Source organism: Schistocerca americana, chromosome 10 (assembly GCF_021461395.2).
Source record: "Schistocerca americana isolate TAMUIC-IGC-003095 chromosome 10, iqSchAmer2.1, whole genome shotgun sequence".
Classification (NCBI taxonomy): domain Eukaryota; kingdom Metazoa; phylum Arthropoda; class Insecta; order Orthoptera; family Acrididae; genus Schistocerca; species Schistocerca americana.
This window is the reverse complement of record NC_060128.1, coordinates 81,128,503-81,142,621: the sequence shown is the minus strand read 5'-3', so window position 1 is coordinate 81,142,621 and position 14,119 is coordinate 81,128,503. Positions and strand designations below refer to the sequence as shown.

Genomic DNA, 14,119 nt, shown 5'->3' with positions numbered 1-14,119 from the left:
TTTCCTCTGCAATAGAAAACAAACACACTCTCACTTGGGGGAGGACTTTGAAAGCTTTAATATTTTAGCAGCAGTCTTTTTAATTGTGTGTTTCTCCGACTCAATGCGTCCTCTATATGGTGATTCATATCGTTATTATTCCATCCTGGACTTCGCATTATGTGACTTCTTCACTGTCAGTCTTGCTGTTATGCCAACTGAAATATATCAGTCAACTTGTCTTAACGGTTTTCGGCCATAAATCGTGAATTTGCTCCACTTCTTTGAAAATTATATCTTCAATAGTTTCCAATCACACATCAAAACTTTACCATTCGTAGTAATATTGTCTACTTGTATATCTTCTTAGACAGCTTGACCCTCCATCTGAGTCTTAGCGTCTTCTAGACATGGCTCAAGACTCTCAAACCTAGTATTTACTTAACCCTTCTGGAACCTGAATTTTTTCTGGAGGAAGGAAAATTTTTCTTTGTGTGGCAATGCTCTTGGGTGATTTTTTAAAATGATTTTAGGTGCAAGATTTACACAAAAATATGTACCCAATTTTAAAACATACTCTGTACACTCGGCTTCATTTTGTGGACTGAAATAACTAATTATGAAATATTTTCTTTTGTAATAAATAGAAAAATAATAATTCAGTAATTATCGTGCAAAATAGCAAACCAACCACATCCATATATTGTGGTGGTCACAAGCTGCTGTGCACTGCTACACTGACTTGCTTAATATTTTCGTAGTGATGCCCAACAGTTTGCAGCACATTCACAAATGTGTACCTCAGGTTTCAATTGGGGAAAAATACCTGTATTGGAGCTAAAACATAGTAAAAGTTAGTGTGCACAATTGTAGCCAGAGGACCTGAAAGGATTTAAGTTTAAAATTGATCCATTCTACTTTGAAATGTATTAAACTGCCCTTGGTGGCACTCAACCACATGAAATATTAGCTTCCATACTTTGCCTTCATCAACAACTGCCATTAGCAATATTTGGTAACTTTGTAGTCTCATAAAATTAATTAATGTAACAGAACACGAAATTTTTGAAACTACACATGGGAATACAGTCGGTTCTCAATTGCAGTCACATAGTGCTTACTGTACACAGATCATACATTTACTTTGTTCTGGTACACTGCCAATCCTGTAAATGAAATAGAACCCACCGGTTGATAATTCTGGAACAGGTCCCTACGGTTGTCATCGTAGCGACTGCACTGCTCAACGTTGGTGCCCCTGATGACAGCCCGAGGCAGCAGGACCCCCAAGTGCAGCCACCGAAATGTGTAGCAGTTGACACGACGTATAGGAGTTGTAGGTAAAGTTGCAATCTCAGCACGCCCAAGTTTCATTACCAAATAGGAGAAGATAGGTGCACTTCTTTTTTTTATGTACTTCCTCACAAGTTCTGCTGTCTTATCTGTTCTTTTCTTCCCTGCTCTGTTTTCTTTCTTCTATTGGTGCACTGCATTTCCGTTATGTTATACCAAAGGAAAAAATATTCTCTTTCTGTTATTCTCTATTTCATTCAATGTTTTGTTCAAATTTGCGTATTAAAACTTTCCCCTTTCACCCCACCTTCTTCTTCAAAACATTTAGTGTAAAAGCAAGATCTTAACATGGCCACAAAAGAGCTCTTATTGACTCTTGTTTACATCTGTTGCTTTATTCCAAAGGACTGAAAATGTACTTCAGACAGTAGAAAATCTACACTGGAATATCAACAGTATTATGAAAAGGATAAGAGTGCTACTCATTGTTAAGATGACACACTGAGTAGGAATCTATATTTTTCGTAATAATGTTGAAAATACACTTGTTTGTATTTGGTTTTTTGGACTTCCAGTGCAAAGTTCTTAATGAACATCGCCACATGCTCATTACTTCTTGACCCTCACAACTCCGGGTACTCTTCCCTACATAAATACACGGAAAAATTAAAGAAGTTTTATAGTAGCATTCATTCTTTTTAATCCATTTCTTCAAAATGCGTGAGACCTTAGATGTTAGAGAAAAAACAGTGGCCTGTTGCATTTATTCCAAAGTTTGAACAAAACTATTACAAGAATCGTGTACCATCCATCATGTCAGTAATGAAAACTTCCCACTATTTCAATTAAATTTCTCTTTCTATTATGGTAGTCAATACTGACAAGCAGAGATCCCAGTGTTGGGATTGATATTTTGAAACCATCTGTTTGGTATTGTAGGTATCACACTGTGCAGCCATTGAGCCTGGTGATCTCTCATTTCCAAATAATTGATGAAAAAAATCGGAAATTCCCATGAGGCTCTACAGTTTTACACAGATGGGTTGCAAAGTATAGTGTAGTACAAGCCTTATAGGTAGGAGATTGTGGGTTCAAATCTTATTAGCTGCTTTGAATTTTTTTATTTTTAAATCTCTATCAAAATGACTTTGATCATTATTTTTATTCAGTTAAGAGGTTTAAATGTATTTTTTTATTTCTATGCCTTTTACATGTCTTATTAATCACTGATCTAACTTTTCCAGTTGTTCTCATTTTTTTCTTCCTATAATTCTTTTTCCACTTGGAATCTTTGTGCATGTGATTTTAATTATTTACATGCAGTAACATCAATTTCATTTCTTCTGTTTCATGATCATACATTTTAGTTTTTGATAATGCATTCATTATTTCTATTCCTCATTTTGCTTGAATTTGATTTTTCTAATAGAGTAATCCCTTCTTTCGTTCAAATCTTCATCTGCGTTATTTTGTCCTTAGTGCAATAAGAATTTATGATTTAAATGCTTATACGATGATACCGACCGAGATGATGTACTTCTTTTAACAAAAATTACATTCTCATCCCATTGCATATATAAATAGATTATTTTGTCTGTTGCTTTTAATCAATAGGCTGGCATTTTTAGATGTTTAAATATTTTGATAAATTATATAATTAAATTCAGGTTCACAAAGATTCGAACTGGGTAAAAGAATGAGAGAAAGAAGAAATGAGAAAAATTGAAAAAGTTACTATGGTGATGAAAATAAAGCAAGAAAGGAATAAAAATTTTAAAAAATACAATTAAATCCATTAATTGAATGAAAATAATTATCAAAGGCATTTCGATAAACATTTAAAGGTGAAAAATTTCAAAGTACAGTAGAACCCCTCTAATCCGACCTCGGATGATCCGTCACTCCGGTTAGTCCGACCATGCTCAGGCTCGACTTATCACTGACTGGACGCCTGTCGGGCCATTGTTGCGGTGTCTATTGCTGTGCATATTGTTATACTGTACGTTGTGCAGTTTTATCCTTTGTTGGGATTAAAAAATGTTGTTCTTTGCTTTATTCCGTGTTCTCTACAGTACTTATTACTGTAGATTCATTGTGTGTACACTTGTTTGTTTTTCAACATGTATGGATTCAAACATAAACATGTAACTCTTTCACTAAATGAAAAATTAGCAGTGCTACAAAGACTGGCAGAAGGAGAATCACTCCCAAAAATTACAAAGGAACTGAATGTAGGTGTTAACGACAGTTAAGGATTGGAGGAAGAATCGGAAAGACATTGAATCCTATACAGTTACGATTGATGGTGAAAACACTCTGAAGAATTTCAAAACATTAAAAAAGCCTAAACTTGAACTGCTTGATAACGCATTGTGGATGTGGTTTTGTCAAGAAAGAAGGAAAGGAACTCCAATATCCGGGCCAATTCCCAAAGAAAAAGCGATAGTTTTGCACAAAAAACTGGAAGCTGAAAGTAAGTTTGCTGCCAGTGAAGGCTGGATTAATCGTTGGAAAACTCGTCATGGTGTCCGATTTGTTTCTATTTCCAGTGAAATCTCCCGATGCTGCAGCTGCTAAGGAGTTTTCTGTTAAGTTTCAAGAAATTGTAGAAGAAAATGAACTGTTACCATGCCAAGTGTATAACATCGACGAGACAGGGATGAACTTTAAAATGTTGCCAACAAAAGCGCTCGCAGCTTCAAATGAAGCCGTGGTAGGAACAAAACTTATAAAAGATAGAATAACAGTCATTCCTTGTAGTGACGCAGATGGTACCCACAAGCTCCCCTTGCTATCAAAAATCTGCTTGGATGGACTGCAACCTTTTTAATCCTGGTTTTTCGACGAGTTTGTCCCATCGGTCGAAAAAGACTTGAAGCAAAAAAATCTGCCTGTTCGTGCTCCACTGCTGTTGGATAACGCACCATCACATCCATCTGAGGGGACATAAAAGCTCTCTTTCTGCCTCCTAATGTGACCTCACTTATCCAACCAATGGATCAGGACATTATTGAATGGTTAAAAAGGCAATATCGCAGAAAGTATAACAGCTCAATCTTGGAAAAATCTGAAGGAGGTCATAACTTATTTGAGGCAATGAAATCCCTGAACATCAGAGATGCGATCTACACAATCGCTGCAGCATGGGATGAACTGAAAGCTGACACACTGCGGAAATCATGATGTAAGCTTTAGCCACAAGTTATGGCTGAAAATGAGCATACTGAAGATGAGCAAAACAACGACACACTGGAAATTGTTAAAGATCTACAAACTCTGGAGCCAAACGTCCCTGCCAATGTAGTTGAAGAGTGGATCAACAAATGTGATAAAGACTGTGACACTTTTGAAGAGCTCAGTGACGACCAGATTGTTGCTGCTGTTAGCCAGGAAACTGTGAATGAGGACTCGGACGGCGAAGACGAACCCCCCCAGCTGGATTTCACACAATAATGCAAAAAACGCTTTTGACTTCGTCCTTCAATACATCGAGCAGAATCCAACTTCAACTCCAGTGGACGTTTTGTGGATAAAAAAATGGAGGGACACTGCAACTAAATCTAGAATAATATCTGCTAAACAAAATGTATCACTGACTTTTTTTCCAAGTAATTTGTTTTCATTTTTACTGTAAAAACAATGCATACAGTGTAATCATTTCTTAGTTTATACATATAGTAGTTTATTTCTTTGTAAAAAATTTCTTTTTTATATACAGTGCAATAAACATTTTTAGTTTACAGTATATATTGTTTGTACATTATTAAGTACAGCACAGTACTGTAATTTGTTTGTCATTTTTCCTTTTAAAACCAATACATATTATAGTGTGTGTAGACGTTTTTTAGTTAATATATTAACACTGTGTAAAAAACATCTTTTTATATTACTGCAGATGTCTTTTAGTTCTTAAATCATTTAATTTTTTGTAATAAATGTCTTTTTATATTTTTTGCAATAAATATTAAATTTTTCAGATAATCCGACATTTTTTTCGGTCCGACCATGGTCCTGGTTCCGAAGGTGACGGATTAGAGGGGTTCTGCTGTACTTGATAAGATTCAAATCCATAACCTCATGCATATAGGGCTTCTACTATAACTATTGTGCTACAAAACCATATAATATAATATTTCTTTTTTAAAACTGTAGAGCATTATGTGGCATTATGAAATTTTTTTTCCATTGATTACTTGAAAATGAGGACCTACCAGAGTGAATGGTTGCATGGTGTAATATCTGGGACCTTAATATACATACTGTGTAGATATAACAACGAAAATCATCAATTATTGATGATATAATGTAGATGGATAGATAAAAAAATCTACTCACCAAGTAGTGGAAGAGGAACACACACACACACACACACACACACACAAGGGCTTAACTTTTACAAACTTTCGGAGCCAGTGGCTCCTTCTTCTGGTGGAAGAGTTGAAGGGGAAGGAAGAGGGGCAAAGGAAAAGGACTGGTGATGTTTAGGGAAAGGGGTACAGTTCTGAAAAGTCACCCAAAATCTCCAGTCAGGGGAGACTTACCGGATGGTATGAGAAGGAAAGACTGATTTTTGGGGCTGCACAGGATGAGATTTGAAAACCTGAGAGCTTAAAGGGGGTAGGAAGGGTAATATGCAAGACACAGATTACTCCTAAAACATCGTGCACAAATTAATAAGAGTGAAAAGCTAAGTGCGTTATATGTAACAGAAATGGGAAGGGGGATGGCAAAAAATAGACAGGCCAGAAAATGAAAGATGTAGAAAACTAAACTGGAGTTAAGAAAGGAGTAGTTACTGTGAAGAAATGCTGATACGGAAGGAATTAACTAAATTAAGGCCAGGTGGATGGCGAGAACCAAGGACATGTTGTAGTGCTAGTTTCCACCTGAGGAGTTCTGAGAAACTGGTGTCTAGGGGAAGAATCCAGCTACACACCCCTGTCCACAGGAGACCTGCTAACAAACAACAGTACTTACATTTTGACAATTGCCATCCTTTCCATGTCAAATGTTCACTCCAATACAGCCTTGGTATTTGGCGCAAACATATTTGTTCGGATGTAGACTCTTTATGGTGATGCACCACCACTCTCACTTCAGCCTTCTCTGGACATAACTATCGCAACAGCCTAGTTCAAAAGCAGATTTATCGGCCATCATATCAAACCCTGGTACTGCTGAACCCTCCAAAATAAAACTTCGAAGTACACCTCTTGTCACCCAGTATTATAGTGGTCTCGAATGTATTAATCAGCTGCTTCGACAAGACCATGACTTCCTAAAACCTTGGCCTGAAATGAGATCCATTCTGTCTGAGATTTTGCCCATCACGCCTAGAATAGCTTTTCGTTGCCCCTCTTCCTTTGCCTTCAACTCTTCTGCCAGAAGAAGGAGCCACTGGCTCCGAAAGCTTGCAAAAGTTAAACCCGTTTGTCTGTTTGTTCCCCTGCTACCACTTGATGAGTAGATTTTTTTATCTATCCATTTACGTTATACTATATAGATAGTTAAAAAGTCGATCCCACTGCTGAGGACCTCTCCTTGTGAAGTCATTACATATTTTTGCTAGATGTGTCTTGAAATGAGAACTGCTTGTAGGCTGTGGGAAATGCTATTGATTTTGGTTACTTGGCTATATCAAATGAAAGTTAACATTTGTCACATTTAGTATGAATACCAGTGCTCACCATTTTAAGACTATAAAGATGAGAGTAAAGGAATTTTGAAATTGTTAATAATATCTGGCAAGTTCATCACTCAGTGTGACAAAATTTATGTGCTAATTGTTTATGCTTGCGATAACTAAAATATGCTTATTTAAGTGAATAAATCAGTGCCATTTGATAATAATGAGTGTTTTTGGTGCGGAAATGATTTTTGGGAATGTTACCAACATCTTTGGTGCACTATAGAGAAGACAAAGCCTCATTCACCGAGTCAATTCCATGTACGCAGTTTCAGAATTAAAATGTATTATGGCCTTTTTGTTTGAAACAAAGCTAGAACTTAACCATAAATCTGTACTTACATAGCTCAGTGAATGGTATATAACTGTTTCTGTTCATATTACTTGGTTACTACCTGTCTGTCAGTAAACACCGTAAAGCACTTGGTAGTGAATAGGGTTAAATTATCTTCCAGAGGGGTCACCAAATTACATTTCAGAGTGGATAACATTTTGTGACGCAATACTTAATTGTAATATTCTGCATAATTCTCTATTACTCTCTGTCATACACTTCCACAGCAATAATTAGTTATGATTATCTTTTGTAAATCTGCACATGTCTGCACTCAGTTAAACAGAAATGTAATTTATTATTTACTTTAACATAATTCTCAACTGCAGGGTCGCACAAAATGAAATTACATTTTCTCACGATAGGTCGGCGAGTTGGCAATGGAACTGTGGCGCCGAGAGATGATAATATCCACGGAGTCGCGCCTCATCCCACAGTTGCTGGCAGCGTACGCGGCCGACCGTGACGGCGATAGCCGCAATTCCGACGCACTGGCGGCAGCAGTGCGCTCTCTGGTCGCTGTAGAACAGTTTGCCCCTGCCTCGAATCGCGATTCGTTGCACCTCTATAGGACCATCTTTGAGAAAAGGTATGGGAAAGTCACATTGTGGACACTGGTTTGTCATTAATAGTTACCCACAACTACTCTTGATCATTCGTTGGGCAAATGTAGTGGCTGCAGAACAACTTTAGAGAGGTCTGAGATGTTCCCAACCTGCTCAGACTCCCGAGTTAATTCGAATGGGCCAGTGTGTGTATCCAGCAGAGAGTATGGTGTGGCTGTAAGCTTCTTATGGTATTGCTAATAACTGTACTGACTGCTGTAGGCAGCTGAGAAGAATGTATGCAACGGTTAAGGTGGGGAGCAGGAAAACAATCCTTTCCCCACTCACTTCTGCCCCCAGATGCTCACGGTCAGTGATACTGACCATCTGATTGCCAGTGTCATTGTTTTTCTTTGTTCTCCATTTATGGTCTCTCATTTTCTTTTATATTTTATGTACAGCTTGCCAGACTGGTACTTGAGCACAAAACTTGATACACTGAGTAAGGGCATTGCCCATTAGAAGCAAGGCTCTGGGTTGGAGTCCTGGTCCGCCACAAACTTTTGACATGTTAGGATGTCTCAAAAACAGCACAAACTCCCCTGCAAAATGAGAGTCATTCTGGTATTTCAGTAGTTGCATGCGGAGTACTGGCAGGCAGACTTTCAGGATAGAAAAAAAATCAAAAACTGGAAGAAAGTAGGCATGAGAAGAGAAGGAACAACATTCTCAAAGAATAAAAGAAGTTTGGGCCCAAAGGAAATGGCAGTTAAAACCAAAGAAGCAGAAACAATGTTGATTTATCATACAATCGGAAAGGGTTATTCAAAGTAAATTAATAAAACTGTTATTCCTAAAGCTACTAATGGTGTTACACACAGCTGAAGAATTTTACTGACATTTTTCCAGAAATGTCAGTAAAGAAGTGAAATGAATAGTGTATTCACATGATTGAACCTCATTGAGTTAGTCACTGTCAGAATATTGACATAACTGCATTTGTGAAAATGTGTTTAGAATGGGACACACTCTTAGCTCCAGAGTTGATCACACTGTTCGTCTTACTACTGCATTCCCGCGTGCGTGTTCTGCTCAACTGTGGGGGGAAAAATGGCAGCTGCTGTGGCTACCAACAGATATCCCAATGAGCATAAGGATTCGGCCATCACGTGTACAGATCAGGGGCACAGGCCTTTGTCATAGAACAGGACTTTTTGCCAAAAAATGGAAACTTTATGTAGTACAATTCCTTGTATTAAATTGTAGACTTTAATATACCTGGGCTGCTGAAGCACGTCACTTCGAAGTCACTCCCCAAGTGCCGAAGAGTCGGTAATATAACTAGCAAATAAGTGAGTAATGCGAGGTGCCACATCTTCTGAACCGATAACAGCACCGAACAAAAGCCGGTTCCGCCGTCGATGCTACCGTGTTGTCGGCTTCTGCGTAAACATTGTATGTTAGTGCGCGAACGCCTACTGTTGTGTTGTGTTACCGCCTCGACTACAGTTTTTGTTTGTCAAACAATCTCACCAAAACAATGTCGTTCACCGAGCAACAATTCGCTGCGCCGTGGAGTGCCATTAAATAGTAAGGCATTGGAATTGCTATGGAGGACGTGTGAGTTCTACGAGCAAAAAAAAGAATTTGTTTCTGTTCGTGGGCATGCGTCGATTCCTGCTGATAAAGTTTTAGAGCGTACCTCGAAAACTGTAGGGCTCGGTTAAAGAACAGTTATAAGGAAAGGGGTGCTGCTTCAAGACTTACAAGACAGTGAAGTAAACTGTGTGGAAGAAAGCCCCTGCGGGAGAAACAGTGGGCTTTTAAGTTCTCAGGGAAAGAAAAAAAAGCAGCCTCGTCCTGTTACAGGTATTGATTCTTTCGAATCTGCTGCAATTCGTCGGCACATATACAGATACTATAAAAGGAAAGAATACCCCACAATAGTGAAGCTGCTAATTTCTTTAAAAGAAAGTGAGCTCCTCCCAGAGGGGAAAACATCACTTAAGATGATATTAAAAAGTATTGGCTTTTGTTTTAAAAAGCTAGATGGACGAAAACTGTTACTTGAAAAAGCTCATGTCGTTGAAGCTCGTATCATTTCCTTACACAAAATTGTAGGAGAGGACATACATTCTGTCATATGGTTAGACGAAACCTGGGTCAGCGCTGGAGAATCAGTTGAGAAATGCTGGACAGTTGATACTCCGAATAGCGGTGGTCATCATCCGACAGGGAGAGGATCCCAATTAATTGTGGCCCATGCAGGATCTTCATACGGCTTTGTGCCTGAAGGACTTTTAGTTTTTCGATCTAAGAAAACCTTTGACTATCATGAGGATATGGACCACCCCACGGTTTCTGCAGTGGTTTAAAAATTTGTTGCTCCAGTTTAGTGTTCTGACAGTGTTTGTGATGGACAATCCATCATACCAGTCCGTGATTTTAGATGAAACTCCCACCACTAGTGACCGTAAAGAAACTATGGTGCAATGGTTGCAGGCAAGAGACATTGCTGCGGACATGAGCATGACAAAGCTGCCGTTATACTTGCTCGTAAAACAAAATAAGTCTGTGATGCCTAAATACGTTGTAGATGAAATTGCAAGCAAACAGGGTCAGTTGATAATTAGGCTGCCACCTTATCACTGCCATTTTAATCCAATTTAATTGGTTTGAGTGAAGTCAAGGCATACATTAGAAATAACAGTAAGAATTTTACTGTAACAGAAGTGGGAAGACTGCTACATGAAGGTTTTGCTACTGCAGACGCTACCTCATGGAGGAAAAAAATTGACCATGTTGCTAAACTCATAAGAGAAGCACAGACTATAGACTGCATTATAAATGAAAACAAACAATTAATGATTTCTCTTAATGATGATGATGATGATGATGATCATGATGATGATGAAGACAATGGTTTTGGCACCACTTCCGATGATTGTGAAGGAGAACTGGATGGAATTGCGCCATTGACATTGTAAATTGGCAAGTGCAAATGGTTACATAGGGCGTATACGACCCGGGACAACCAGGAGATCCGGGAAAAACCCGGGAGTTTTTTCATCCGGCAGAAAACCGGGGAAAACGCGGGAACTTTTTAGAATTCCGGGAATGTTTCATTGTTTTAGTTTTCAGTTAAATTTTTGTGATTTTGACTGGTAAGAACCAATACTCCAACAAAGGATATTTCTGTACCCCGCATCTGCAGGATATCACTGCAGCAACAAAACATTAACAAGAGGAAGAAAAAATGAAAATAAAACTTAAGTCGCAAAGGAAATCCGCCATATACAACAACAAAACATAGTGCTCATACAAGCGTCTGCCAACAACAAAGTGTGTCAAAGGCTTAGAAAGACTATGCAATGATTCAAACGACAAATTGCCTCCGATGAGCGTGACGTGACAGCTGTTGACATTATATTCATTTGAGCAGTTGCAGGTGGGCTCTTGTGCCTGCACATTTGAGTTGCCTATGGGTAGTTCCTTCTCCTGCGTCTGGCTACAGATGTGTGGCTGGGCGCCACTATCTAGTATTGCCCCAGTTCAGAAATATCGTAGATCTGGGGCTGATGCACAGAGCAGTCTGAGTTGTGGTGGGGAGGTGGGTAGTCTTCACGTGACCCGTGTTTACATGTAGTGATTTTGCTGTTTCCTCTTCATTTATTACTCTCGCATCAAATGAAAACAAAACGGATTTCTGTGGTTGCGAGCTATCAAATGAATTAAAATACGTTCGCATAGTTACGGAAGGCTAAAATATGTTATCATTTTCAGGTTTTATTTCTACCTTTCTGACAGTCAAGCATTAGTCACCTTGCAGAACAATGAAGTTATTTTTGTCGCTTTGCTAAATATATTTGGCTTTCATTAATCTTTTGCACTGAGGCAGGTAAATTTATTTGAAACAAAGTGTTTAATTTCACACTGTTGGCTAGTTTCAACTGTTCGCTGCATTTCAAGTGCACGTTTTCCATCTCCTACCTCACGTGGCATTATGCCATAATAAAGAACCAAACATGAGATAATACAGTACCGGTATTCAAGAAAATTTACATCCGAATCTGGACATACGAATGTGCACTTTAAGCCCAATTATGCATTTTAGTGTGGTTCACGAAATTCCGATGAACTTGAAGTGTCCTCTGACGTCTTGTTTCTTTTGTGACGTAGTGCAAAATCTTTTAATGTTTTACGCATTCGAATATACGGGCTTCCTGTGTCATCGTAGCTGCGCAAGAGCGGTGGCGCCTGGTATCTGGCGCTCTCTGGCAACTGCTGAAATGAATCAGTTTCTAACAGGTCACGGGAAAACATTGCAGATGGTAGTTTGAAAAGCGTTACTTTCAAAGTTAATTTCCTTTTACACAAGATGAACTATGTGCGAGAATGTATGATGAATTTCTTAAATCGCAGAGTTTTTGACTCTCAATTAAAAATCAACTCTTTGAGGACGACCATCTAGAAGAATTTCGAGCCCAGAAGATCAGACATTTGCATCATTATTAAAAATTTTATTGGCACATTTGTGTAATATATCTTAAAGTGTAACACAAGCAAAAAAGATCATCATTATATGTGGAAGCTTAGCTTCTCTTGCAGCTTATTAATCCTCGAGACTCTGATTATATGTGAAACCTCTGTTTTTCTTGTACCAATACTATGTATATTAATTTAAACCATCAACTTTTCTTATTTGTGTGTTCGCGCGACTTAAGAGTGATCTTGCTATTGGCTGACTACATCGCGTGTCCTGTGCTGTCTTCAGCTGGCGAGATCACGTGACATTAGCTATGACTGTCTTACAAAAGCACGTCTCAATCTCGATTTCAATGCCTTGTAAAGTAACATGCGGTGTTTGATGGAATTCGAATTTGTACCTTCGTAACACGAAAATATGCAGCGTATGTGTTGCTGCTGCACAAGATCTTTCCAAAATGTGTTTTTCCCCCCTCAGTTTCGTTTTCTAGAGTGCCGGGAAATTCCACGTCGGTGTATAAAACCATAAACATTCAAAAGACTGATAAGTTTTAGAGTGCCAAGGAAAAGTATACTCTCACATAACACGGGGAAAAATGTATTTTCACCCGGGAGAAAGTGTATTTTCAACCAAGAAATCTGGGAAAAATCTGTGAATTTCTTTTTCTTGTCCATGTATACACCCTGTTACAGATTTAATTCTTTCTCTCTGCAATAGGGTAGGTTATGCATGTTTTGCTTTATTTATTTCTATGGTGTGCATCGGCTTCCTGTTGACTTTATGCCCTAGGTTCCTGCTTCACATTCTGGAGACCTCCACATCCGGAAAAGGAATCTATCCGTTGTTTTTTATTTCTAGCATGAATTGTATGTTTGTGTGTAAGCTGTTTGAGGGGCTTGTGAAATCTGCATAGTTCGATGACAAATGTGTCGTCTACGTACCGCAGCCAGCAGTGAGAGCACAGTGACACGGAACGTAATGCATTTTGTTCGAAGGGTTCTGTGAATATGTCAGCTGCTACAGGTAAGAAGGGGGAGCCTATAGCCATTCAGTCTGTTTCCTCATCAAATTTGCTTTGCCAACTAAACTACAAAACGCAATCTCCCTAGATCACAAATTACTGGTTGTATTTGCTCCTGTAGGATGTTGATGGTTTCAGCTATAAGCACTTTGGTAAACAAATATGTTGTGTCACAATTGACCATAAGATCCATAGTTAACTATTTGCTGTCCCTGTATAAGCTCAATGAAATGCGTAGGATCCTATTTTTGTCAGATGATAGGTGGATGAGTTGATTACATTGACTACCAGTCTTAAAGGACAGCCTTCCTTCTAGACCTCAGTTACTCCATTTATTTGTGGTGGCACTGGAATTTTCAGCACAAGGCCCCAGCTGTCGCACCATTGATTTTGGAACTCTTAAGCACGGCTTGCGTCTGCCTCATTGTGGTCACTGCTAAACAAAGTTGCCCAAAAGGGGCAGGTGGATATGGTGGTTCATTTCCAGAATGAGCAAAATCATTCTGTATATACAAGATATTTAATATCTATGTTTTTGAATTCTGATACAGCTACTGATTTACAGTGAAGTTTCCTGGAGGGTGTGAATAATTCGAATTTGTCACCTAAGAATATAATTCAAATTTCAATGGATGTCCCAAATATGAACTTGAAGTTATTGCATGATTTGGAAGCATTTCTAATCAGTGAAGGAGACAATCAACCACAAATGTTTCATTGTGGCACTTGCTCACTTCATGTAGTGAATGGATCTTTCACTTATTTCACACAGTAC

General features: G+C 38.5%; 1 protein-coding gene across 2 annotated transcripts in view; it reads left to right on the top strand.

Annotated features, from left to right (window-relative positions):
• Positions 1-14,119, top strand: part of LOC124552486 (cullin-2-like) — a 155,310-nt gene that overhangs the window by 48,050 nt on the left and 93,141 nt on the right. For both annotated transcript variants that reach the window (XM_047126766.1, XM_047126767.1), the window contains one exon: positions 7,658-7,881. In XM_047126766.1, the coding sequence (XP_046982722.1) occupies positions 7,658-7,881 (224 nt within the window). The remainder of the gene's footprint in view (positions 1-7,657; positions 7,882-14,119) is intronic.